Source organism: Martes martes (assembly GCF_963455335.1).
Source record: "Martes martes genome assembly, chromosome: 11".
Classification (NCBI taxonomy): domain Eukaryota; kingdom Metazoa; phylum Chordata; class Mammalia; order Carnivora; family Mustelidae; genus Martes; species Martes martes.
In genome coordinates, this window is record NC_137899.1 from 85,199,151 (window position 1) to 85,224,183 (window position 25,033).

Here is a 25,033-nt window from a genome sequence, read left to right on the forward strand (position 1 = left end):
TTTATTTATTTTTAAGAGAGAGAGAGCCTGAGGGATGGGGGTTGGGGACAGAGGGAGAAGCAGACTACTTGCTGAGCAGGGAGCCCAAAATGGGGCTCGATCCCAGGACCCCAGGATCATGACCTGAGCCGAAGGCAGATGGTCAACCGACTGAGCCCCCCAGGCACCCCGAAGCCCCATTGTACTCCAGTGTCCTGGAATCCATTCCCTTTATATTGTCCTAAGGCAGCAGGTACCTACTTCCAGCAGACACACTCTGTCATCAAATGGTCCTAGTTACCAGCGACCGGTCATTTAATGAGCTGTGGACCATTGACAGTCAAGTTCTCACCCCAGAATATGACGGAATCTTGATACATTCTACACCATCTCGTTGGGGGTAATAAGCTCCCTGGGGGTCTGTCACCTGCAGCCCCCTCTCTGGTACCAAACTGTACATCAGAGTTCTTCACGTGTAAGCGACAGGGATGACTCTGAGGCAGCAAGAGCTTGGGTTGTATGTCCTTCTGTCCACGTGAGAATGGCTGGCAGAATCAGAGAGACCATTGAAGAAACTGGGAAGGTCGGAAGGGGCAGACCCAGGGTGGCACCAAGGACTTGGATTTAATCTACAGTCTGTTTGGGATACTCGCTGGCATGAATAAGTCCCCACAAAGTTCTCCATCGCTATGTTTTCCACTTAGCATTCAATGTTCCAGGAATCCAAGCTTGGGCCTTGTGCCTCCATGTGCCAGTTACCTTCCTTTCTTCCTCGAAATCCAGTCCTCCTTTCTCCCCGTTCTCTGTGCCCCAGAACTCCTCTGGTTCCTGCCCGTTCTCCAAGCTGATCTGTCTAGGCTACATCAAAGGGCCCATTGCCTCTGGAGTCCAGGTGGGTTTGGCCAGTGGAAGTCCAGGTAGGAGATCAGAGGGAGAGAGGAGAATGGGGTGAAGACAATGACTCCCTCCCTTGTAGGCACAGAAGGGGTGATGTAGGAAAGATGTTAGGGTTCAGAGCCGACAGCCAAGAAAGAATTCTTGACATGTGTTTGGTGCAGAAACGTGGTTTTATGAAAGCATGGGGACAGAACTGGTGGACAGAAAGAGCTGCACTGGGGTCCTATGGAGTGATCCATTATATACTTTCAGGTTGGAAGGGGTTGGGGATAGCATAAGTCTCTAAGGAATTTGGGAAGCAAGGTTTCCGGGATCTTGAGGGGGATAGAGATTCTTAGGAAAAAGTCGTTTATTACTGTCTAGTAAAAACTGAGTCATGAGACCCTTCAGATGTGTATGGGTGGGCCATATGCTTGGGGGATGATTGCCAACATGTATCTTGGTGGGTAGAGATACAGGAAGTTTCCAAAGGAATTTTTATATGCTAAAGTAGACTCAGGAACCTGGTGGTGGGGCTAAGACTGACTTTTGCCCTGAGCAAAGTAGTAACATCGAGGAAGGTAAGTCCCTAGAGAAATGTCACTCTGCCTGTTTCAAGGACTTGTCAGTGGGCTGTAGGTAGTAAGGAAATTTAATTTTTCTTTTGCCTTTGTTTCCCACATCAAGGTGGGCCGTGTCCCTAAACAGAAAGAGATCGCTCATTTCATGGTGGCATCTTCTACTCAAGACTCTCTTAGTTCCAGAACCACTCCCTCTGCTAACTCTTCAGGTCGGTTGTAAGGACTTCGCTGAATTTTACATGCTGAGCAGGAATATCATCTCCCTTACTCCTGAAGTTTACTCTCAGTAAGTTTCCATCCACAGGCCCTCAGCCTGTGCCAGAGCCATGACCAGGCCGTCCTGGCTGCGTGACCCTTGCTGGGCTTCCATCCAGTCTCTTGCTTCTCTTTTGGCTCCTGCCTGTCCCCCAAGCTTGGTTCCCTTCACTTCCATTTGTGGTAAAGACGTGCCAGTAGTTTTCTGATGAATTCCCTTTGGCTTAGGTTGACCTGTCAGTTTCTGTGCTTACAGCCATGAAGTCTAACTAATGTGGGGCTGTTCCCAGAAAAGTGGATGCTGTGTATACCGATATATCCGCCCTTGGTATCTTACTCATTTGTGTGTCCTCCAGTGCCTGGTTCCTGCTAGACACCCAATCAAAGGGTGTTAAATAACTCATTTCTGCCATAGCCAGCACTGGTGCCCACGATGTCCTGCCCACCCCCACCCCCACTACCTCCCCCACTGCCTCCCAACACAGGAAGAAACTATGGCCTTTGCTGAATGGATTTATAATTAAAATTGATTTCTCAGGGGGTGCCTGGGTGGCTCAGTGGGTTAAAGCCTCTGCCTTCAGCTCAGGTCATGATCTCAGGGTCCTGGGATCGAGCCCCGCATCAGGATCCCTGCTCAGCAGAGAGCCTGCTTCTCCCTCTCCCACTCCCCCTGCTTGTGCTCCCTCTCTCGCTGTGTCTCTCTCTGTCAAATAAATAAAATCTTAAAAAAATTAAAAACTAAATAAAGTTGATTTACCAGCAACTATTTCTTAGATGAAAATAACACCACTGAAGTGATCAGTAAAGCTTTGAAGAGCCAATAAACATGCAATTTAAAAGAAAAAAGAAACAAAACATTGTGACCCGGGGTCAATCCAAGCCCACCAGGCTAGGACATCTGCAAAAACCATCACCAGAACAATGTAGGAACACATCTTCAAGTTTCCGAAATGGAATTCCGAGCAAAGAGAAAATGTCCTCCGGGAATAACACTAAGACAGACCCACTTGAAATATGTGATGGAGTGAGATGCCATCACAAATGGAACGAGATGCCATCACAAATACCCTCGTAAATCATAAGAAAAATGACAAATGGGGATGCCTGGGTGGCTCAGTCAGTTAAGCCACTGCCTTTGGCTCAGGCCATGATCCCGGGGTCCTGGGATCGAGTCCCGCATCAGGCTTGTTGCTTCGCAGGGAGCCTGCCTCTCTCTCTGCCTCTGCCTGCCTCTCTGCCTGCTTGTGTGTGCTCTCTCTCTCTCTCTCTCTGACAAATAAATAAATAAATAAAATCTTTAAAAAAAAAAAAAAAGAAAAATGACAAATGGCTGGTCAATTAAGACTCTAGTGTTATTTGGGCCCCTGGGTGGCTCAGTTGGTGAGCATCTGCCTTCGGCTCGGGTCATAATCTCAGGGTCCTGGGATCAAGCCCCGCATCGGGCAATCTGCTACCGCCTCCCTGCCTACTTGTGATCTCTTTCTGTCAGATAAATAAATAAAATCTTTTTTAAAAAATCCCCTGACACTTCCTCAGTAATTTTTCTTCCAGAGACTCCCGCCCTCCCCCTCGGCTATAAGTTCCCACTTGCCCCCAGCTTCATTGGGAATTGAGCCCAAGGCCTCTCCCCACTGCAAAATTCCATCACAATTGTCCTTATACCGACTGTGACCGCCTCCCCTGCCCTGCCACAATAAAGTCTTCCTTACCCTGCTGAAAAACCAAACCAAAACAGAAAACAAAAAAACCCTAAAGCCCACGAGGGTTCGATCTTGAGAAGTACACAAGACTTCCCTGTTTTGATTTCAAAACAGGGAAACAACTGACAGTGGTAAAGCTTCATAAAACAAGCATTTAAAGATGAACATTTAGAATTCTTAAAGCTAAGGTCACTTACAGACGCTATGACTTGAAACAGCCCAAAATACCACAGTCTAGAGATGTTTAGAGGAGGCCGTTCTGGGTTTTGCTCTGTTTCTGCCTCCTGCCTGACTTAGGATAAATTAATTTCCCCACTGGGGGTGGATAATGTTTCTTTAATTAAAATATCACTAAAAATTCTAATTTTGACCAAACACAACATTGGTTTTGAATATTAATAGTCACAATAGGAAACAGACCATGTGTCCCTGACATACAAAGAAATAGTCACAGATGGTTTGTTCTAAAATGGTTTTACAGCCCCCTAAAGTCTCCAGTCAGGCATTTTGCCTTGCACAAAGAAGGAAAGGAATTTCTGTCCCAACCATTCGCTCCCTTCAGTGCCATTCGAGGGGCATATCTAGATGCAAGAAGAATGTGACAGACAACTAGTGGCCTGAGATTGTCGTCACCCACGCGCACCCAGGACGTTCCCTTTGTAAATGCTTTGCATTTTTAAAAGTGTCTCCTCACCAACAATCTAATGTGATTCTCATAATTGCATGAGATAGCTGTTAGGATGAACTATACTTCACAGAGGAGAAAAGTAAAACCCAGTTTGGCCGGGGCAGTGGGCAGCGCATGATTCTCAAAGTCCAGAGGGCGGGAGGACAATGGCCTCTGGGCCTCTTCTCACAGGCGTCAGTCCCCATCGTGCCCATTCCTGTCAGCGTCATCACAGAGACCTTTGGATGCAGGCTTGGCGTGCACTAGTTGCTAAGCCAAGGTGCCAAGCCGGCCGGAGAATCGGCATTCTTTCTTACGTCTAGGTAGCAGAGTGGATAACTGCCACCAGGTGGTGACCCACTGTGGCTGGGACCCCTTGGCTGAGCAGGCTGATCTCAAGCATTTCCTTAACTTCACCAAACACCATTCCATCCCTATTGACTATTTGGAACCCCACTTATCAATTTATAGTGGAGTTTTACTGTTTTCAAGTAGCCAGTTCAATACACCTTTACAGGTGTTGTTGTTGTTGTTGTTGTTGGCTTTTTTTTTGGTAACTACTGCATTCTGGGTATAAGTTTCTGATTTTCTAACTATATTTCATTTTGACCTCTTATATAGAGTCATGCACCAGCATTTACATATTGGAACACATATTATTTTATTACAGTTTTTTTTCTTTTATATTACAGCCAGGCTAGCAAATGAACTTTTTAAAATAAATATAATAAAATAAAAAGTAAAATAAAATAAATAAAATAAAATTTTATTTTAAAAAATAAAAAAAATAAGTAAAATATAGGTAGGTTTTAATCACGAATTTTATTTCAGAAGGTAAGGGGGGAGTTACAATGTATGAGTCATGAAAAGGGGATTTGGGTGTGACAAGGTTGAGAAGCACTATATTGGAGCGTTGACATTTTCCTCAACCCTGCGCTCCTGACTTTGATGGTACTTTGATGGTACTTTGACAGCAACATTTAGCCTACTTTGCTCTCTCCACCCCCACCTCTCCCTGCAGCAGCTCCTCAAAGTTGCTTTGCTCTGCTGGTCCCACACCTTCTGAGCTCTCAGGGAAGCAAGTCCTGGACAGCGCCCCAGTACTGTCCCCGCCATCACCCACCCCCCAGGCTCTCTCCAACCCCTCCCCAGCCCCACAGCCACATCCTGCCTCTTCGACCTCACCCCGATTCACTTGTCATCTCCAATCTCTTCTGGACCATCTGTCTAGTGAGGAGGACCTGGCTGTGGTCTCTCCTGGCAGGGTTTAAAAATGTCCTTTTCTCTAGTTGGGAGTTTATCCTGCTCTCATGGGGTAATGTGTCAATTCAGCCCAAAGATCTAAAGAACCGAGAGCCCAGCTGAGCTTTCTGCCTCAACAGGGACTGCTCCTCTTGCAAATTTTTCTCTTGTTTCCCTTGAGCTGATTACTCACTCCCTCAGGCTGCCTCTCTCCAATTTGGGGGGACGGGTAGGAGTAGGTGTGGGTAATTTGTGAGAACACACACAATTATATTAACTAGCTTTCTTTTTCTGGTATCAGGGCATACCCAGATTTTCTGTTCTATTTTTTGGCCACCACTTAACCTCTTGTTAGGTTGCTACTAGTTAAATTTTTAAAAAAACGATTAATGTATTTACTGTGAATGTCAGAGGGAGCATTTCTGTGACATGGCTTCTTTGCAGAGGCTGCCGATTGTATACTGATATTCCCATCCTTAAATAATAAATAGCAGAACCCCCCAGTTCTGGGTGGGTTCACAGCCATCCAGCTAAAAGCTACATTTCCCAGCTTCCCTTGCACCTGGGTGTGGCCATGTGACTGAATTCCGACCAATGGGATGTGAGCAAAAGTGATTATGCCCTTTCTAGGTCATGCCCTTAAAAGGAATGAGTGTGCCCTCCCCTTCTCATTGGCCAGCATGCAACCGTGATGGCAGGAGCTGGAGCAGCCACCTTGAAGCCCAGAGACAGATAGTGACATATTGACAATGGCAAAGATACTCCACCAGCCCAGGACTGCCTGTCTGTGCCCGTCCACTGTGTAAGAGCAAATCGAAATTCTACTTTAAGTCACTACATTTTGAGGTCTTTTGACTACCTAGACTATAAGTAATTCATGTAAGTCTCATGTCATTACTTTTACCTAGGAGCCTGAAGTTATTTGTACTTATTTGTGTTTTCTTATTTCAAATCATATGTTCTGCGTCTTCCTTTTATAAAAAATTAAACTGTTACTAATAGTCTAATTTTTTTCCCCAAGAACCAGCTTATGGATTTATTTATTCTACTGTGCTTAGTATTTTAGGTTATGTTGGCTTCCTTTATACTTGAATGGATGTCATTCCTGTATGTAAATGTAAATCCTGTTTGTGGAATTACTGGTTCACATCACTTCATTTTCACATCCCATGTAAAGTTGCTGAAGTCTGGAAACAGTCTCATTTTATTCCCCTTGGTAGGAGCACCTGGGTGGCTCAGTGGGTTAAAGCCTCTGCCTTCGGCTCAGGTCATGATCCCAGGGCCCTGGGATCGAGCCCTGAATTGGGCTCTCTGCTTCCCCCTCTCTCTCTGCCTGCCTCTCTGCCTACTTGTCATCTCTGTCAAAGAAATAAATAAAATCTTTTAAAAAAATGTATTCCCCTTGGTAGATTGTCTGCTTCTTCTATACAGATATTTGTAGTAAGATGCTTTTGTTGTGCTTAAGATTTAGCAACTTCCCAAGAGCTATACTGGTCTCAGTGGTTTCTTTACTCAGTTTACCTGGAATAGAGTAAATCCATTTGTGTGCCAAATTGGTTCTTTTGTTTCAGAAATGCCTTTTTCTTTTACGGGTTTGACTACTTTTTCAATTCCATTTGTTCCCTCTTCATCAGGGACTCTAGCTATATGTTCGGCCAACATAAATGTCTCCCACATCCATCATTTTCTTTCCATTCTTTTCATCTCTTGCCCTTCTTTATTATACTTAGTGTGATAGTCTCTGACCTGCTGACCATGTCACTGACTTGGTTTGCTGTCATGTCACCTCCATTTCTTGTGGAAATGTGACTGTCAGATACTGAGCGGGTTTTTCTTTTTTTCTTTTTTTTCCTCCTTACCTCATCAGGTCCCCTTTTCATCTTATTTTGGTATCTCTAATTTTGTTTGTCTACTTGCTTGTTTCATGGGAACTATAAGGTCCCTTGATGGTACAGAGAGGATTCTTGTCAAGGACTTTATTCTATTTCCTGGTATCATTTTTCTTCTGAGATATATTCTTTTAATGTATTTTCCTATGGACATTCTTTGGGAAAGAAGGGTAATATCTTACATAGATCCTATGGTAGCTTTTTGTTAAGAAATAGTGACTATTTAAAAAACAAAACTTTCCTGAATCCATCAGCCCTTAATTTTTATTTTTTATTTATTATTTTATTATTTTATTTATTTATTTATTTGTCAGAGAGAGAGAGTGCACAAGCAGGGGGAGCAGCAAGCAGAGGGAGAAGCAGGCTCCCCACCAAGCAAGGAGCCTGTCGTGAGACTTGATCCCAGGACCCCAGGATCATGACCTATACCGAAGGCAGGCACTTAACGACTGAGCCACCCAGGTGTCCCTCCATCAACCCTTTAGATATAAATTCTATTTTGCAGGAAAAATAGCAGCTAGACAAGCAAACTAGACACCAAAAGGAAGTAACCAGACAGATCCAGAAGGTGAGATATTCTGTAGGACAACTATCTCAATTGCTTCCACTAGTAAGTGTCCTAAAAAAGGGACTGTACTAGATTAAAATAAACTTAAGGGGGATGTGTGCTCCTGGATTGAATACTGATTTGGATAAATCAGGTTGTAAGAATAACGAGTTAATTGGAGAAATTTTAATATGGCCTGGAAATTAGATGAGATGAGATAAAAGTATACCAAAATATGAAGGTAAAAAGTGTTGGCTAAATAATACAGATTCTAAAAAATTTATAAACAATTTTTAGAGCATAATATCTCTTTCTCTGTCACACACACACACACACACGCACATGCACACATCCATGGTTGTCGCAGTGATGTTCTTTGGGAGGTAAGAATATGCTGTTTGTTTTTTAAACTTGTCTCTATTTTCTGATGTTCTACAAGCACATGTACTGCTTATGTAATAGTTTTTTTTTTAAATAGTGACACAGATTTAAATGGGACAGATTTGCCATGAAGATAATAAAGCTTATACTTCAGGGCCCTTTGTTCACATGGAAACTTCCCAGGCCCCTGAGAGGGCTTCTGGCAATGTTTTATCATACTTTTGTGGTAATACCATATTTATTTTCCTTTTTATGTTTTAGAAATGTTTTACTGTAGTAAAATAGACACGAAATGTACCATTTCAAGCGTCCAGTTCAGTGGCATGACGTCCATTCACACTGTTGGGGGCCCATCACCACCCGCAACTCTCGAGCTTTGTCATCTTCCTGAACTAAAACTCTGTACCCATTAAACAATAACTCCCTACTGCCCCAACCATCCAGTATTTTTATTTTTTTTAAGATTTTATTATTTATTTGACAGACAGAGATCACAAGTAGGCAGAGAGGCAGGCAGAGAGAGAGGAGGAAGCAGGCTCCCTGCTGAGTAGAGAACCCGATGTGGGGCTCGATCCCAGGACCCCGAGATCATGACCTGAGCCAAAGGCAGAGGCTTTAACCCACTGAGCCACCCAGGCGCCCCCAGTATCTTTATTTTTAAGTGTCTCCAAAACTGTATAAGCTCTAAGCTCCACAGCACCCTGGTCTAGCCCCAACTGAATATGCAATCAGATATCCTGGTCACTCCTGAGCAAGTTTGAAGCGATACTCAACACTACTAAGTGATTTTAGCCTCAAACCAAAGTACTGTCAACGTTGTCAAGGAGACAAGACCACTGTGGTGGTGAGAGAGAGGGGGGCAGAGGGGCAAGAGAAGCAGACTCCCCACTGACCAAGGAGACTGATGTGGGACTCGATCCCAGGACCCCGGGATCATGACCTGAGCCGAAGGCAGATGCTTAACCGACTGAGCCACCCAGGTGCCCTGCCTGTATCAGCAATTTTTAAGCCTGACTTGGTATAACAGAAAACCCAAATTTATTTCTCTCATATGTAAAGAAAGTCTGGAGGTACACAGTCCAGGAAGGACTAGTAGAGCCGTTTTATGATCATCAAGGAACTGGAGCCCTTTTATCTTTCTATGCTACCATCAGCAGAATGCCACATCATGGCCCAATGCGGCTGCTCAAGCTCCAGCTGTCAAATCTCGATTCCAGCCAGAAGGAAAAAATTAATAAGGAGTGAGAAAGTATGTCCCTTCCTCCTATGTCTCTTCACCAGAGATGCAGGTTGCGCTTACATCTCTGTTGCCACAACATAGTCACATGGCCTTACCCCTAGCTGTAAGGGAGGCCAGGAAATGTAATCTTTATTCCAGAAAACTGTGCCCGACTAAAGATCAGACATTCCACCATTAATAAGGAAATGAAGAGAATGGATATTGAGAATGGCAACTAAGCATCTATCAGAAAGATTTGGTGTGCTAGCTTTTGAGGCTTGATGGGGGCAAGTAGGAAGGGTAGACATCTTAAAGACATTTGATTATTGCTTTAGATTCTGCTTAGAGCCGAAAGCTCAATTCCTCGTAATTAGCTTTCTAGACTGGGTGCTAAACCCTCTTCCACATACCACAGAAATGGGCTAAACAGGCTTGCAGAGAAAACAGAAGAAGCCCTCTTCCCCGCTGAAGGGGACTTCTGGCTGTCCCAATGGCCAAATACATACAAACTACATATCTAGACCCATCAGCTAGACTGTAGCAGGCAAGTTCAACTCATCTCAGCATGTTAACTGCCATCACTTTTGGACTGTGTGTTGCTTCCAGAGAAATGTCAACCTCAGAACGGGGGTCTCTTGACCCCTTCCCTAGAGACCATTCCATGGAGGACATTTGTCCCACGTGATAAACAGAAGAAAACAAGGAACATGAACGCGGCAGTTGCTTTACCAACCAGGGAGTGGTTTCAGGTGCTGAAACCGGCAAACTAGAAGCCACCAGGCGAGGGGCAGATGGAACCAGGTCAGCAGAGCCTCGTGACCGTTCAGCTGCTGCTCTGACTTGATAATGAAATGCAAAAGTAATTCTTCACGCTTGTACATCACATGCACTGGTTGTCCGATTACTTTTCTGAGTTAATCATACTTGATTTTGATTTGATAATACATATCTTAGTAAATTCCGGAATGTCGTCCAAATTAGAATATGATTTCTCCCCGAAGCGGACTTGAATAGCGGTCAGCCTACTTCCTCTTTGCCCTTGACCTAGCCACTGCAGGGTCTGGGGCTCTTGCTTCCGACTCCAGGCTGAGGAATGCTGTCACTCTCTCAGAGGGGGAATGTCTCGTTGATCTAGCGGAACTGCCCCAACGTAGTTCCACTCTTCTCCGCTGGGCACCCCTCACAGAGCCAGCCTCTGGAGAAGAAATTAATTACGTGGACTCCTCCTCCAGTGTGACCTCCTGAGGGAAACAGACCTGCAGAAGTAACCACCCAGGCAGAGCAGAGCGCGGAGCAGAGCCCTGTGATTCCTTCCAAGACGGGTAAGTGTCCTCCAGATAAACGCAGCCTCATCACAGCTGGGGAAGGTGGGGTTTGAAATAGACAACAGCCCTTGAAACTGCTTGGGGTAGGTTGCATTAAGAGTAAGGAAGAGTTAAGGATTCCCATGCGGCTCAGTCAGTTAAGCGGCTGCCTTCTGTTCAGGTCCTGATCCCAGAGTTCTGGGATCAAGTCTCTTATCAGCTTCCCTGCTCGGCAGGAAGCCTGCTTCTCCGTCTCCCCCTTCCCCGGCTTGTGTTTCCTCTCTCACTGTCTCTCTCTCTGTGTCAAATAAATAAATAAAATCTTAAAAAAAAAAAAAAAAAAAGAGTAAGGGAGGGTTGAAAGGCAGGGAAGAAAATACCCTCCCAGCAGCCTTCCTTCCTTGCTCCCTGCCTGGCTCACCCTTTTCCCAGCAACCTCTGGGGGCACTATGTCCCCGGGTTCCGGACAGGGGCTGGGGACTATCAGGGCAGAAACAAGCCCTCTGGAGGAAAAGAGAGGCCCCTCTGCATCTCCCTTTCCCGCAGGCCTGCCCTGGTTTTCTCATGATGTCATCCATTCATCATTGTGAGCTGATTGGCGGTCCCAGGCCTTGGCCAGCCGCCCAGGGCCAGGAGGGAAGAGAGAGATACCAGGCCAAACTTGCAGCAGGCCCCTGAGCATGTGCGGAAATGTTGTCATCAGTTCCACAGAGAAAGACTCGGTGGAAATCAAAGAAGACAGTAAAAGTCACAAGATCTTTTCCAACCTTCCCTTCCCTGAATGCCTGGGAAGAAGTCAGGGGCCTCTTGTCCGTGGATGGGGAGCCGAACCCTGGAGTGGGGCTGGGTGTGGAGGAGGGACTTCTCTGCCAGATGCTTCGTTCTCCAGAATTCAACCTGTTTCCTGACTCAGTGGTGTTTGAAAGCAACTTTGTCCAGGTACCCTTGGGTGGCTCACAATGGCACTCCTTGATTCTTCTCAACTCGTTCCCAAGATGTGGCCGGGAGAGTCTGTCCTGGGGCCTGGAGTGGAGTGAGCACTGAGGCAAGGAGAAGTCAGTGGGCCTGGAATGCAGCTGACCCTGACCTTGCTGAGCCCCACACAGAGCTTCTTCTGCAGACACTTGTCATCGTGGGGACAGAGGTCAGGTGTTCTCTGCTCTGAGTAAAGGACTTGGTATCCGAACCCCTCAATGTGCTTCCTTCTCCAGGCTGTCAGCCCAAAGAGGTGAACAAAGAGGAGGCAGTGAAGGGGGCTGCTCTGGGAGGCTTCGTAGCAGAGATGCTGACTGGTGAAAGAGCAGGAGCAGGGCCCCAAGAGGGACCAGGGCTCAGGGTCTCTGCCTTCTCATCAGGGGGTGTCATTGTGCAAGTGATCTGCATGCCCTGAATCCTACTTTCCTCTATTTATAAAAGGGATTGGACCAAGCTGGTTGTTACATGTGAACCCAGGAAGGAAAGGCGCAAGTACAATGGGCACTTGGGGCATTTTTTAAAAAGATTCATTTACTGGGGCACCTGGGTGGCTCAGTTGTTAAGCATCTGCCTTCGGCTCAGGTCATGATCCCAGGGTCCTGGCATCGAGCCCCTCATCAGGCACCCTTCTCAGCGCGAAGCCTGCTTCTCCCTCTCCCACTCCCCCTGCTTGTGTTCTCTCTGTCTCTGTCAAATAAATACAATCTTTAAAAAAGAAAGAAAGAAAAAGAGAGAGAGAGAGAAAGAAAGAAAGAATAAAGATTTATTTATTTATTTGAGACAGCGAGAGAGCATGTGCAAGTGCACTGCACAGAGGGAGGGCTGGGGGGGGAGAGAATCTCAGGTAGACTCCCCACTGAGCACAGAGCCCACAACTGGGGGGTGGGATGGGCTCCTCCCAGGACCCCAAGATAGTGACCTCAGCCAAAATGAAGAGCCGGCCTCTTAACCAACTGCGCCACCCCGGGGCCTCTCTGTGCATTTTTATTTCCTTGCCTATTCTTCCTTTCCTCTGGCCAAGTGGAACCCAGAATAAACAGACCTTGGGAGCTGCAAGGGGGAAGTGCAGGAGACAATAGGGCCCCTTCAAAGAATGGGGTAAGGACACATTTTTCAAAGAAAATCCAGGAAGCGGTGTGGGAAGGAGTCACAGAAATGTGACACAGGTCCGGGAACTCTTGGGTTATAGTTCCTGTGGGCAATTGTTAATAGGAGGTGGGATAAATACTCCTCCAGTTGTTGAAGCCATATAGGTTTAAACAGTGGTTCTCAACAAGTGTTGATTTCGCCGGCCACCACCAGGGGGCATTTGGCAATCTCTGGAGATACTACCGATGGCCCCAACTTGGGAGGCGGGTCGAGGGGAAGGGTTGCTACTAGCCTTTAATGCATAGAGACGGAGACTGGGTAACCATCGTGCCTTGCTCGGGAGAGCCCCCTCCCCCAAGCAAAGAAGTAGCCAGCTCCAAATGTGGATAGGACTGCGGTTGAGAGACCACCTCTCCTAGAGTACACTGCTGCTTCTGCCCAATGCTCAGGCTGTGCCCCTCGGGCTGCTTTGCAGGTCAGAAAGGGCAGGAACTGGATAGACATCTACAAACCCTCCAACACCATGGCCCTTGGGGTAACCTCCTCCGTGCCCTGCCTGCCCCTTCCCAATATCCTCCTCATGGCTAGTGTCAAATGGCACCAGGGACAGAGCCAGACATGGAACAGACCATCTACAGCCCCAAACATCAAGTTGAAGAGGTAAGCAATAGGGATGGGGACATAGGATGAATGGGGTGAGGGGTGGACCCAAAGCAGAGGCTGCTTTGTGATTCAACTCAAAGTAGGGAGAAACGGAGAAGTCACTGGCAGTGACATTACTTTTTTAGACAATAGTGGCCCAAGACAGAGCATGCACCGGAAGCATTAAGGCCAAGTTTGGGGGAGGGGGGATGGGGTGGAAAAGAGAAGTGTTATGTGGTCAGCAATGAGAAGCCAGTCAGCACACCCACTTTCCTTCTTGCTGCTCTCACCCACTGAATCCATAGGAAGTCTCCCTGCCTTGGGCCAAAGGGCAAGGAAGCAGTGAGGTCCGGCAGATGGAGCACTAGTTATGAGACACGGGTTCTAGTCTTCGGTAGCCAACGACTCAAATCATTTTTGATTCTCAAGCTATCTGCCTCATCCCAGTTTTCCTACTGGTAAAACGAGTGGAACTAAGTCTCCCTTGAAACTGTAACATACAGTGACCTCAGACTCCTCTGGGAAGAAACAGCCCTTTTTGATAGAAGTAATCTGTAGGATATCTCAAGAATCTCTAGAGATTCCCAGAAATCCAGACAAACCCTTCATTTCTCCATGTCGGCTCGGTGATAAACCTCACCTCTATGTTCTGGTTGTACCTATAGAAAGCCCAGCCCAGTTCCTTGAACTTTAGCCCCTTTGGGAAGAGCAGTGAAAGCACCGGGGTCAATGAATGGACAGGCTAGACAGCGCCACTCTGTGGCAGAGAAGGGCAGTTCCTTTATGCGATCAAAGAAACGAAACCCCTGCTACCCAGCCACCTTACCCCAGGGCTATCTCTCTCAAGCAGGATCCCAGGGAACACCAGCCTGAGAATCATGGCAGATTTCAGGGCGACACCCCAGACCCACCGAATCTGAGTTGCAGGGGATTTCTTCAGGTGTCTGCGTTTTAAACAAGCTCCCCAGGTGAATCTGGTCTCTGCAAATTTGAGCACCACGGTGCTGAGCATTCTCTCTCCTACCCCCGAAAGCCTCAGTCCTATAGGAGACATTCCTCATATTAACGAAGATGGGGTTGGATCAGAAGTCACAGGGCTGCCACGGTGTGTCTTCTCTTGTGGCTTCAGGATCCTCCCACTGAAGTTTGTGGAGTTCCAGGTCTGTGACCGGCTTCAGCGCATCTTGCGTTTGAGGACAGTCACTGAGAAGATCTACTACCTGAGGCTCCACCAGGACCATCCTGAGACTGTCTTCCACTTCTGGATCCGGCTGGTGCAAATTCTGCATACGGGGCTGTCCATCACCACCAAGGACCCAAGGATCCTTTTCACTCACTGTCTGGTACCCAGGATCAGCTGCAGCCCCTCGGGAGACTCTCACGTAAGTGGGCAGCATTGCCCCCTCCAGCAAAGGCCAGAGCCGAATGAACTGTGGAGTTTAGGTGAGCTGGTAGGTGAGCTCATAGGTGAGCACCCCGTGAAGGCGATCCCTGCCTTAGACCTTTGCTAATCAGCTTTATTGGGGGCATAATTTACAGCCATAAAACCCAACCCTTTCAAGCATACCGCACAACATTCTCAGTAACTGTACAGAGTTGGGCAACCATCACAACCATCACCCTACAAATTCCCTTGTGCCCATGCACAGTCATTCAAATATCCCTATTTCCTGCCCTACGTAGCCACTGCCCTAGGCAGTCTCTATAATTTCTTATTTCTTAGAAATTTCGTATAAATGAAATCCTACGATACTAGTCTTTTGTGCCTAACCAGGCATGGTGTTTTTTGTGCCTAATCAGGCATGGTCCCTTAGCATGGTGTTTTTCAGGCTCATCTAAATTGTAGCATGAGGCCACTTCTGCGCAGTCACAGACTATCTGTTTTCCTTTTCATTGTGGAGTAGCATTCCGGTGTATGGATATATCACGTGTTGTTTGTCCATTCACCAGTTGGCCATTTGGATTGTTTCCAGTTTTTGACTATTATGAATAATGCTGATGGGAACATTTGTGTACAAGTTTTTGCATAGATGTATGTTTCATTTGTCTTGGGTAGATTCTAAGGAATGTAATGGCTGGGTCATTATTTTTTTTTAATTTTTTAAAGGCTTTATTTGTTTATTGGACACAGAGAGAGACAGCACAAGCAGGGGGAGCAGCAGAGGGACAGGAAGAAGCAGGCTCCCCACCCGATGTGGGGCTCGATCCCAGGACCCTGAGATCATGACCCGAACCAAAGGCAGTTGTTTAGCAACTGAGCCACCCAGGTGCCCCGAGAAATTAATTTTTTTTAAAGATTTATTTATTATTTGACACAGAGAGAGAGAGAGAGATCACAAGTAGGCAGAGAGGCAGGCAGAGAGAGAGAGAGAGAGAGGGAAGCAGGCTCCCTGCTGAGCAGAGAGCGGGATGCCGGAATCGATCCCAGGATCCTGAGATCATGACCTGAGCCGAAGGCAGAGGCTTAACCCACTGAGCCACCCAGGCACCCCGGGAAATTAATTTTTTAAACATCTATTAAATTCCTACAACAGATATTTGATCCCCCTACATTTAAATATAAAACTAAGTAGCAGAAGCTTTATTAAAATTTATAAGAATAGGCTGTTCAGGAATGTATAAAGGTATGTTCATAAGAATAGATGATCTAGGGACGCCTGGGTGGCTCAGTGGGTTAAAGCTTCTGCCTTCAGCTCAGGTCATGATCTCAGGGTCCTGGGATCAAGCCCCCCATTAGGCTCTCTGCTCAGCAGGGAGCCTGCCTCCCCCTTTCTCTCTGCCTGCCTCTCTGCCTACTTGTGATTTCTGTCTGTCAAATAAATAAATAAAATTAAAAAAAAAAAAGAAGAATAGATGATCTATTAAATTACGTCTAAAGTTTTCAGTGACGGTATTATCCTTAAGGCACCAAAGGCTATTTATAACAATACAGGGGACAGAAACAAACAGAGATGGCCTCAGAATGGCCCCTCTGAGCAGCTGACCCAGCAGCCCAGAGGAAGAGCCCCAGTTCCAGCACCTTCATGTCTGGACCGTGATTAGGAAAATGCAGAGACCCCAAGGCCTTAACCACCTGGCTTTGTTTTTTCCCTCCCATCTAGTCAGTACAGAAGAAACCCCAAGTCTCCCAGCCCAGCGAGAGCCTCATGCAGCTGATGGCCAAGGGGGAGAGTGAGGCGCTCTCTCAGATTTTTGCTGACTTGCACCAGCACAATGAGTTCAGGTATGTGCCTTAAATCAGGCCAGCCTCCCGTCCCTGCCACAGCCCAGATGGCCTGGGCCCTAAGATCCAGAAACCAAGCAAAGGGAGGAGCATGAAATGCTGCCACTCAGGATCCAGGTTTTATCCTTGACTCAGAATAACCTTTACCCAGTTCTCTTTGCCTTAGTCTCCTCCACACAGCCAGCACGGTGGGCCTAACTCCAGAGGAATGTTGTACAAAAGAAAAAGGAACTCTTCGATAAGAAGAGTAAGTTAGTAGCACAGGTGGGAAAGGAAAACCTAATTTCTAACCCCGTTCCTAGTCCTTAGGGAGAAAAAGCGAAAACATTGTCCACTCATTGAGTTCGTTTACCTCTTCCCCTGGCCTCTGCTTAGCCTTCAAGCTTCTGTGGTTGCTTTCTAAATAGATAATCTGTTCTGGAAAGCTCCATTGTACCGGCCCATTTCCTCTGTGCCTGAGGAAATGTCCCTGCGTGTGCAGGTGCCTTAGGACTGACAGGCACTGAGAGCACTTAGACCACAGGGCACTGCGACCAGAGGGCAAAGATGATGTGGGAATCGGAGTCCCTGCAATCTTGATTTGTGGTTTGAAAGAAAAGGGAGGACAGAAATAAGTTAGGAAATGTCACCAGAAGAGAAAAACCAGGAAGAAAGGAGAGAGAGAGAAAAGAAAGAAAGAAAGAAAGAGAGGGAGGGACAGAGGGAGGGAGGAAGGGGAGAGGCGAGGAGAGGAAAGAAAAGGAAAGGAAAGAAAGGCTTTTTTCTCAGTGCCGAGAGTGAACCAGTAGAGTTGGAGGGGACAATCTCTTACAGCAGTTCAGAGCTCACCCAGCCCTGGGCCCCAGGCACTGCTCTGACTGTGAGCCCTTGGGTGCATTGCTTCACTTTTCTGGTCCCAAGGGTTCAGATCTGCAGAATGGAAATAGATGATGGTAGTGCCAACCTCACCCAGATAGCGTAAGGTGACAGGAGCTCACACACATCAGTCCTTGGCACGCTTCTCAGCAGATTCAGAGGTGGTCGAAGGACATGCTCAATAAATATTAACTTGTATTATTAACTCAAACGTGGGCTGGAAGTAGAAAAGTATTCGCGCAAGGGAAAGATGTGTCAGTTGCCCACTGCCTAAGAATTTATACCTGAGGTTGTCACTCTGTGTATGTATCAGAGACTTAACTACAGAGATCTGTAGTTAAGAAATTTCTGGGTGAGATGTCACATTGCTGAGCTGGAGACCCCTGGACTCTAGTAGAGCAAGATATATTGAAGCAACTTACTGACCCTCTCAAAATCTGAAATCATGGATTTTTCTTTTGTCATTACCGTTTGCTTCTGTTTATACTCCTGGCCACCATTTAGTCACCTGGCCACACCCAGCTACAAGGGAGCTGGGAAATGTTCTCACCAGCGTGTGTAGCCACGTGCCCAACACAAAGTCAGAGGCTCTGCCGCCCGCAGAAGGAAGGAAGAAGGGGGTCTAGGGGCCTGTTGTCAATCTCTGGCACAGGCAACTTTTAATATTTCTGGAAGGTCAGAGGGGACTTAAGACCAGAAAGAGAAATAGGCTCTACCCAGAGGAAGGGTGGAGAAAGCTGCAGGGGTGGAGGGAACAAATGAGGCTTCATCCTGAGGAAGAGATTGGTGAGTTTAGAAAAAGGGAGGGTGGGCCAGTGCGGAAATGGCGGTGATGGGAGGACGGAGAAGTGGGCAGAGCCGAGCCAGGGCCTGGGAAGCCCTGTGAATGAATTAAGGCTTTAGTGGAGTGGGAGCCTCAGCCTCATTCTAAACTGGGAAGTGACGTGATCCAAGGTGACGCTGGCTGTCGAGGTGACAGTTGATTTGAAGGGAGCCAGGTGTGAAGAGGCCAGCCGGTAAGCTGAGGCAACCTAATCTGGGCTGTCATGTCCCGAATGGATCAGAGGGCTGTGAGGAACAGGGAGAAATGAATTTTTGCTTCACTGTTCTCTCGGGAATTGCTTTGGACGGACATTTGGTCTCGTCTCTTTAATTTCCCAGAACGAAGCCCCCAGTGATGGTTTCTCTCTCCTCATCCAGGCAGGTTCTAGTCTGGTCACAATTCTATCAGTTTTTGCACATTGGCAACAACAAGCAACTTACAGCAAATAAAATGAAAGGCTGAGACAAAGGACCAAACAGGTGGAGTCACACCCACTCTTCCTCAGCGAAAGCAGCAGCAAGGGCTCTGCTCCCACCCCACTCCCCTCTCCCCTCCCCCTTTCCTAGTTTTTCTTCTGGTACTTTGTTACCAGGGGAGCCGCAGCTGGCCTTTTTCATATTTATATCTGCCTCTAAAGCTTTTGCATCAAGAAAAATATAACTGGAAACAAGATTTGAAATGAGAATTTCATGCTCTGTTCTTTTCCTTTTGACCTTCATTTCCTTGATCCTGAAATGGCTGGAGTTCCAGGAGCAGCAAAAAGACACAGACCAAAAGGGACAGCTCAGGTAACGGAGGGAACAGGGCACCCACGTCTCGGAGAACTTTCTGCCCCATAGATGTAGGAAGAAGGTCCCCTCCAGCTCCCCATCCCAGCTTCCTCGGATCTCTGTTGTCCTTCCATACCTGAGTCTGACATCCTCCGGGCTCTTTGGCCACCACGCTCAATTTGGCAGCAGGTCTTAGCGATTTCTCTCTTTGAAATGTTTCTGATATGCTTTCCTTCAGTTCTGCTCCCACAGATTCTACCCTAATCCGCCTTATCACCGCATGCCTGGCCGGTCCAGTAATCTTCTGCTAGTTCATTCATTCATTTACTCATTCCAAAACATGCAGGGAGCCCTTGGTAAGTGTCCAACACTGTGAAGTCCCAATGAGGGCGGACACAGTATCCCCTCAAAAAGGTTTATAATTTGGTGGTCAGATGGGTAGATCCTGAAATCACAAAACCTCTCTTTCTAGGAAACATTTCAGAACTCATGCCTGGGGTACCTCGGGAGCACAAAGACAGGGGTCCCTCACTGCCCCCAGGAGGCTGGTGGGGAGGGCCTGTGAGCTGAGTCATAGAGGAGGGGTACAGGCAGAGCCTTCTAAGAGACAGAGTCTGTGTGAAAGTGCATGACACGTCCTGGAAATAGCAGCCGGTTCCCTAGATACTGCCAGGTTCTAGTTTACCCCAAATCCACTCCTTTTGGCATGCATGACCCTGTGCGAACTTGCCCCCCTTCCCCATCTTACCCGATCCCTTTCTCCCCCTCAAATAGAAGCCCTGTGCCCCATCTTTTTCTCCAGCCCAAATCTGCTCTAGGTAAGCCTTAGCTATCCTTCCGCATGTGTTATTCATCCCGTCTGCTCCCTTCCCCCTGATGCTCCACCCTCGAGCCTACCTATCTTTCCAGACGAATCCTTCCTTGGTCATAACCTCTCTCCCATGATTCCCTACTTGTTTCATAGGCTTAAGTCTTATCTCTTCAACCAATATTCATTCTTCTCATGCCTCTGAGTTATCTGCAGTGGCAAGCCCAGGATTAGGAACGCAATGGGAGCTCGAGAAATATCCATGCGCCACACCACTAAGAAATTATTCCTCCAAACTGGTTCAGGAGGCGGCCAGAATATCGTGTTATATTTAGGAATTTAGAGGAGTGCGTAGATCTCAGAGAAGCTCTGCCGACTTTCGTCCAGTCCAGGGATTGCAACTCAAATGTCTGCAGGTGCTATGAATGGGTAGGGAGTCTAGGTGTCCTGTAAGAAATGGCTGACTTTTCTCTCAACTCCATTGTGAGTTACACCACAGCTGGACTGACCCTTGGTTTCAGCACTGAGGAGGCAGCAGGAGGTGGTGGGGAGGGTAGCAATAAGAAAGTGAAGGTTTCCATGAAGCCTTCAATATTCATCGTGGTGGAACACAGGTCTGGTGTTGCCAGATACTCTGATTTCTCAACAAAAGCCAAAAATCTGGATTCTTACGTAACACAGCCCCTCCCCCATCAAAACTAAAACACAGTCCAGGCTGATACTTAGTGGGCAAACACAACATATCTGGAGGGTGAATTCAGCCTGGAGGCTGCCAGGTCATCCAGTCCCTGCTCTAAATGATGGGTAGAGCTGACCCGGACCCATATTCCCCCAAGCCTGAGAATGCTTTCTCGTGTCATGTGAGCAATGATACAATGATGATGCATTAGTGTTTTCACACGAACATTCCATCACACACACACACTCAAAACATACCCCATGACATTATGGTTGAAGAAGACAGAATAAGTCACACTTATCTCTAGCACTCGAGAGAACAGCTGGAATTTCAGAATCATGAGGTATGTGTCGTCACAGGAACTACAATGCCCATGCTGTCCTAGGCTGATTTCAATGAATCATCCTAGGATGTCCCCAGGACCCTTTACTTTCCTTGGAACTGAAGGAACCCTTTTTCAACTCTTTGGTCCAGATAGTATACCCTTTGAGTTTGGAAGGACAATTATACCCCAGCCTCTGGGAACTTCTGGATGAAAAGAAAACGAGAGCTACCTTTGGAAAAAAACAGTGTCCCAAGGCTTACCTGTGTGGCTGAACCTTTCAACTCCCCCATCAGTGGGTGGTGCGGCCCTACTGCAGTGCTTCCCAAACTACAGTGTGCAAGCAGCCCCCTGGAGATCTTGTTAAAATGCAGATTTTGAGTCAGTATTGTGCATTTCTAACACGCTCCCAGGTTATGCCAAATCTGTTGGGCTGCAAGCCACCTTTACGATAGCTGAAGCCAAGTGGACTGAGAACAGGCTCAGGCTGAAGGGCATCTGGGTTCAAGGCCATTGCCAGTTCAGCTAGCTGAATCTCCTCGGGAAATTCACTCAGGGATCCTCTCCAAGCCGTATTGGTTCCCTCCTTTTACTGGCACTGCCTGGTTCAAACGGAAGAATTGTTAAAACATGGGCTCTAACTGCCTGGCTTTGAATTCTGGCTCTGACTCCTCATTATATGACCCTGGGTAAGTGACTTAACCGCGCCGGGCCTCAGAGTCCTAGTAAGATGGGGACCACAGCAGCACTGATCTCTCCAGCTCCTTGTGAGAATTAAAAGAGCTTTAAGGTACATGATGGTTGGGGACCATGCCTGGCTCATAAGAAGCACCCCACCAGTGTTGGGCTGTGACTGCAAGACTGCTCTGTGAATTAAAGGTACAAACAAATGCATTCCCTTTATGACCTAGAGAGAGAGACTCACAGAGAGGATGGCATCCCTTGCATCCGCGACCTCAGCTGGAGAAATTCGCTCACTTATGGAGAGTGGGAAAGAGAGAACCCCTCTGGGCCGCAGCCCCTTTCACTCCTCAGCACCCTGGCAGCCTCCACGGGGCTACAGCTGGCCCCGCTCATATAGGTACTGTGATGGAAATAATCTGACTGTCTTCATGGGACAGCCCTGGAGTCCCATTTCAGGCCTGGGCTCAGGTCCTAGGGGCCTGGGGGTGATTCCAGGAGGCGGTGGGTGGGAGTGGGGGGTACCAGCCAAAGCCACCTCGGTTCTGTTTGTTCCTTCCCGGTTCTTCTTTACCTCCAATTGGGTTGAGTGAAATCCTAAGTGTGGCAGCTCCAGAGCCTCCCTAGAGGCCCCTGGGAGTTCTTACCAGTGGCCCTGAAGGGACAGAGACCAGGACAACACTGTTGTGGCTAGACCTGCTTTCTCCCCGCTGTGTAGGAGGGGCTGTGTCCTCCTGCACTCCTCCGCAGCACAGTCCCTCCCTCTGGCTTCTTTGAGGGAGTGGGAAGCTGGCTCTTCCTTTTCCTTTCCAGAGCTCTTGGGGAGCCCCAACCTGCTGTCACAGAACAAACGAGAAGGAATTAGGCCAGAAAGTGTGGGCTGGGGGGTGATACTTCTCTGGAGCCCAGCCCTTATCTTTCCATGTGCCAAAGACTCATCCCCCATCCATATTCGTTTGGCCAATATTCATTAAGTACTTCTTATGTGCCTCTGTCTGACCAGAGAGAGATCTCTAAAGAAGGTAGGAGTGGCTTGTGTTTTCTCCAGCCAAATAATATCAATATAACACTAACCCTTATGAGATGCCTATTATTAAGAGTTGACAATTAAAAAACTACCTTAAGTATCTTTGTGTCCACAGACATGTTTTTTAGGCAAGCTGTATCTCATTGGACATTTTTCTCCCCTACGCTAACAGGAAATTCTATCTGAACCCCTTTTGCGCACTGGGGAGAATCTATGCGGCCCTCGCCAACACCACTCACATTCGGCTTTCTGAGGGACTCTGTCTGATGTAGGGGAGGAGAAAGCTACAACTAAGGAAAAATGAGAGTCTCCTCATGTTGACAGCATAGCCTTTCCTTGGAGAACCATTTGGGAGCATGGCTCCGGGTAAGGGCATCATTCCAGCATCATTCCTCTACGCAACTCTGGTCCACACCACCACTGTCCTACCTCACCTCCGTTATCACCACCAGGGCGGGCACAGGAAGCTGTGATGGAGATGAAGTGAAGAAAGGAAAGGGAAGCAGGACTGACAGAGAGGGGAAGAGAACAAAATGGCGGTGAAGAGGAGGCGGAGGGAGGAAGTCAGAGGAGAGGGGAGATCTCACAGAAAGGTGGTAACAGAAGAAAACAGAAGGGACCCGAATGAGAAGCCGAAGAGGACAAGAGAAGAAATACACCACTGAGAGATGCCTCATGAAGCTTCTATTTATCTAATTTAAAACTTGAAAGTAAGGCCATATACCCAAACAAATGTGTTTTCTTCTCTGTGCCAATTATTCTGGATAACTATGAGGGACTAAAAACAATTCCAGACAAGAGCCTTTCCTGAAGTTTCCTTTTTTTCCTTTTTTATTTTATTTTATTTTGTTGTTGTTGTTGTTGTTAGTCCCTCTTTTGATTCAAGCTTTGCACCTTCTTCCTCAGCACATTCCCTAACTTGGATTTGCTAGCCTGGCCCTGGTGTTTCAAATGAAGGTTTGGGTTTGAGGCTGCAGAATGGTTCCTCAGGAGGCAGTATTAAGACAAGGTGTGTGAGGTAGGGGGACTTTCTCTTTCGTGGTCCAACATTCTAAGCTGGCTGTGGTCTCAGTCCTACAGACACTGGCTCAATTTCTTTTGCATCCGATACCCCCTTTAAATGTTGACATACCTTGTTAGTGCTTATGAAACCAGTGATTCCACAGAGAGGAGGTCCTACCTCAAAACATAAGTAAGTCAGAGGCTCCAGGCTTAGAGTAAAGGTAAAATCAGAGGTTCACAAATTATAGATCAAGGGAGTCACCAAGAAGTGTCTGTCTCGTGGCTCACAGACTGGCCACTTTATTTAAAATACACAATATTTCAGGGGCATCTGGGTGGCTCAGTGGGTTGAAGCCTCCACCTTTGGCTCAGGTCACAGTCCCAGGGTCCTGGGATCGAGCCCCACATCAGGCTCACTGCTCAGTGGGGAGCCTGCTTCCTCCTCTCTCTCTCTCTGCCTGCTTCTCTGCCTACTTGTGATCTCTGTCTGTCAAATAAATAAAATCTTTAAAAAAATTTAAAAATTAAATTAAAAAATAAAATACACAATATTTCTCATTCAGTAAAAAATAAACTATGAGTATTTCAACCAACTTTCTAATTAGAAAGTTTTTTCAGATGTCTTGCTCTGATTTAAGATAGCCTATGAGGGTCTTTTCCAACACTGGAGTAGTTAAAAGGGTTGGAGGACTAAAAGGTAAGGTCCTGGATCACCATCACTCTTTCCAGGGACGAGTTTTGTCCTAATTGTTGGTGATTTCAGTATCCACCTAGATGAACCCTCCCATGCCCTGGTCGAGGTTCCTTGAGCTGCTGTACCCCAGTAATCCTGCCCACTACCCTCATCAGCCACTGACTCTTGTGATTTTATCCCAGAGTTTGTCGTTAATAACTGCACCCCACCCCATGAATCCCACTCTCCAGCTCTACTACCTCCTGTCTTTCCCTGAGTCCAGTAATCCTTCCACCCACTAATCGCACAATCTATTGCTGCTCCTGGGTTTTCACTGTCCCCCACTCTCCTCACATCCTCATTTCCTTCCCCTTCAGCCTAGATTCCATAATCAGTCATTATTCTCACCATTCCCTTCCATGCACCCTCAACAACTTTGTGTCTCTTCCACGTGACTCTATTTACTTGGCCAACTCTAACTCTCCACCAACTCCATGCCTGCATCATGCCGCTAAACTTGCCTGGAGAGAACCATGTGATATACTAACCAGTATTACCTCAAAGTCATCTCAGGTTTCGGGAGGGTCCTCAGTGTTGCTTGGAGATCGCACTATGCTCCCTCATCTGTTCTCTCTGCTGAATGGCCACCTCACACCTTCTCTCCCCTCAGACCCCCCAGTGCCTCCCGATGACCCAGCTTCCTTTTTCATTGAGAACATCACAGCAATGGAAAGGGAACTCCAAGCTCTCTCCACCGTGACCACCACTTACCTGGAACCAGACCCGTAGATCTAGTTTCTCTCTTTGTTCCTGTGGAAGAACCG

General features: G+C 47.2%; 1 protein-coding gene across 1 annotated transcript; it reads left to right on the forward strand.

Moving 5' to 3' along the window:
• Positions 1-11,330: 11,330 nt before the first annotated feature.
• On the forward strand, positions 11,331-23,306 carry GARIN1B (golgi associated RAB2 interactor 1B; the record flags this gene model as incomplete). The annotated part of the gene is made up of 7 exons (XM_080818652.1): positions 11,331-11,579; positions 13,180-13,364; positions 14,476-14,728; positions 16,448-16,569; positions 18,998-19,035; positions 21,738-21,907; positions 22,707-23,306. 6 exons carry the CDS (start codon positions 11,331-11,333, stop codon positions 21,905-21,907), a joined length of 1,017 nt encoding a protein of 338 aa, XP_080674778.1. The 3' UTR covers positions 22,707-23,306.
• Positions 23,307-25,033: the final 1,727 nt, after the last annotated feature.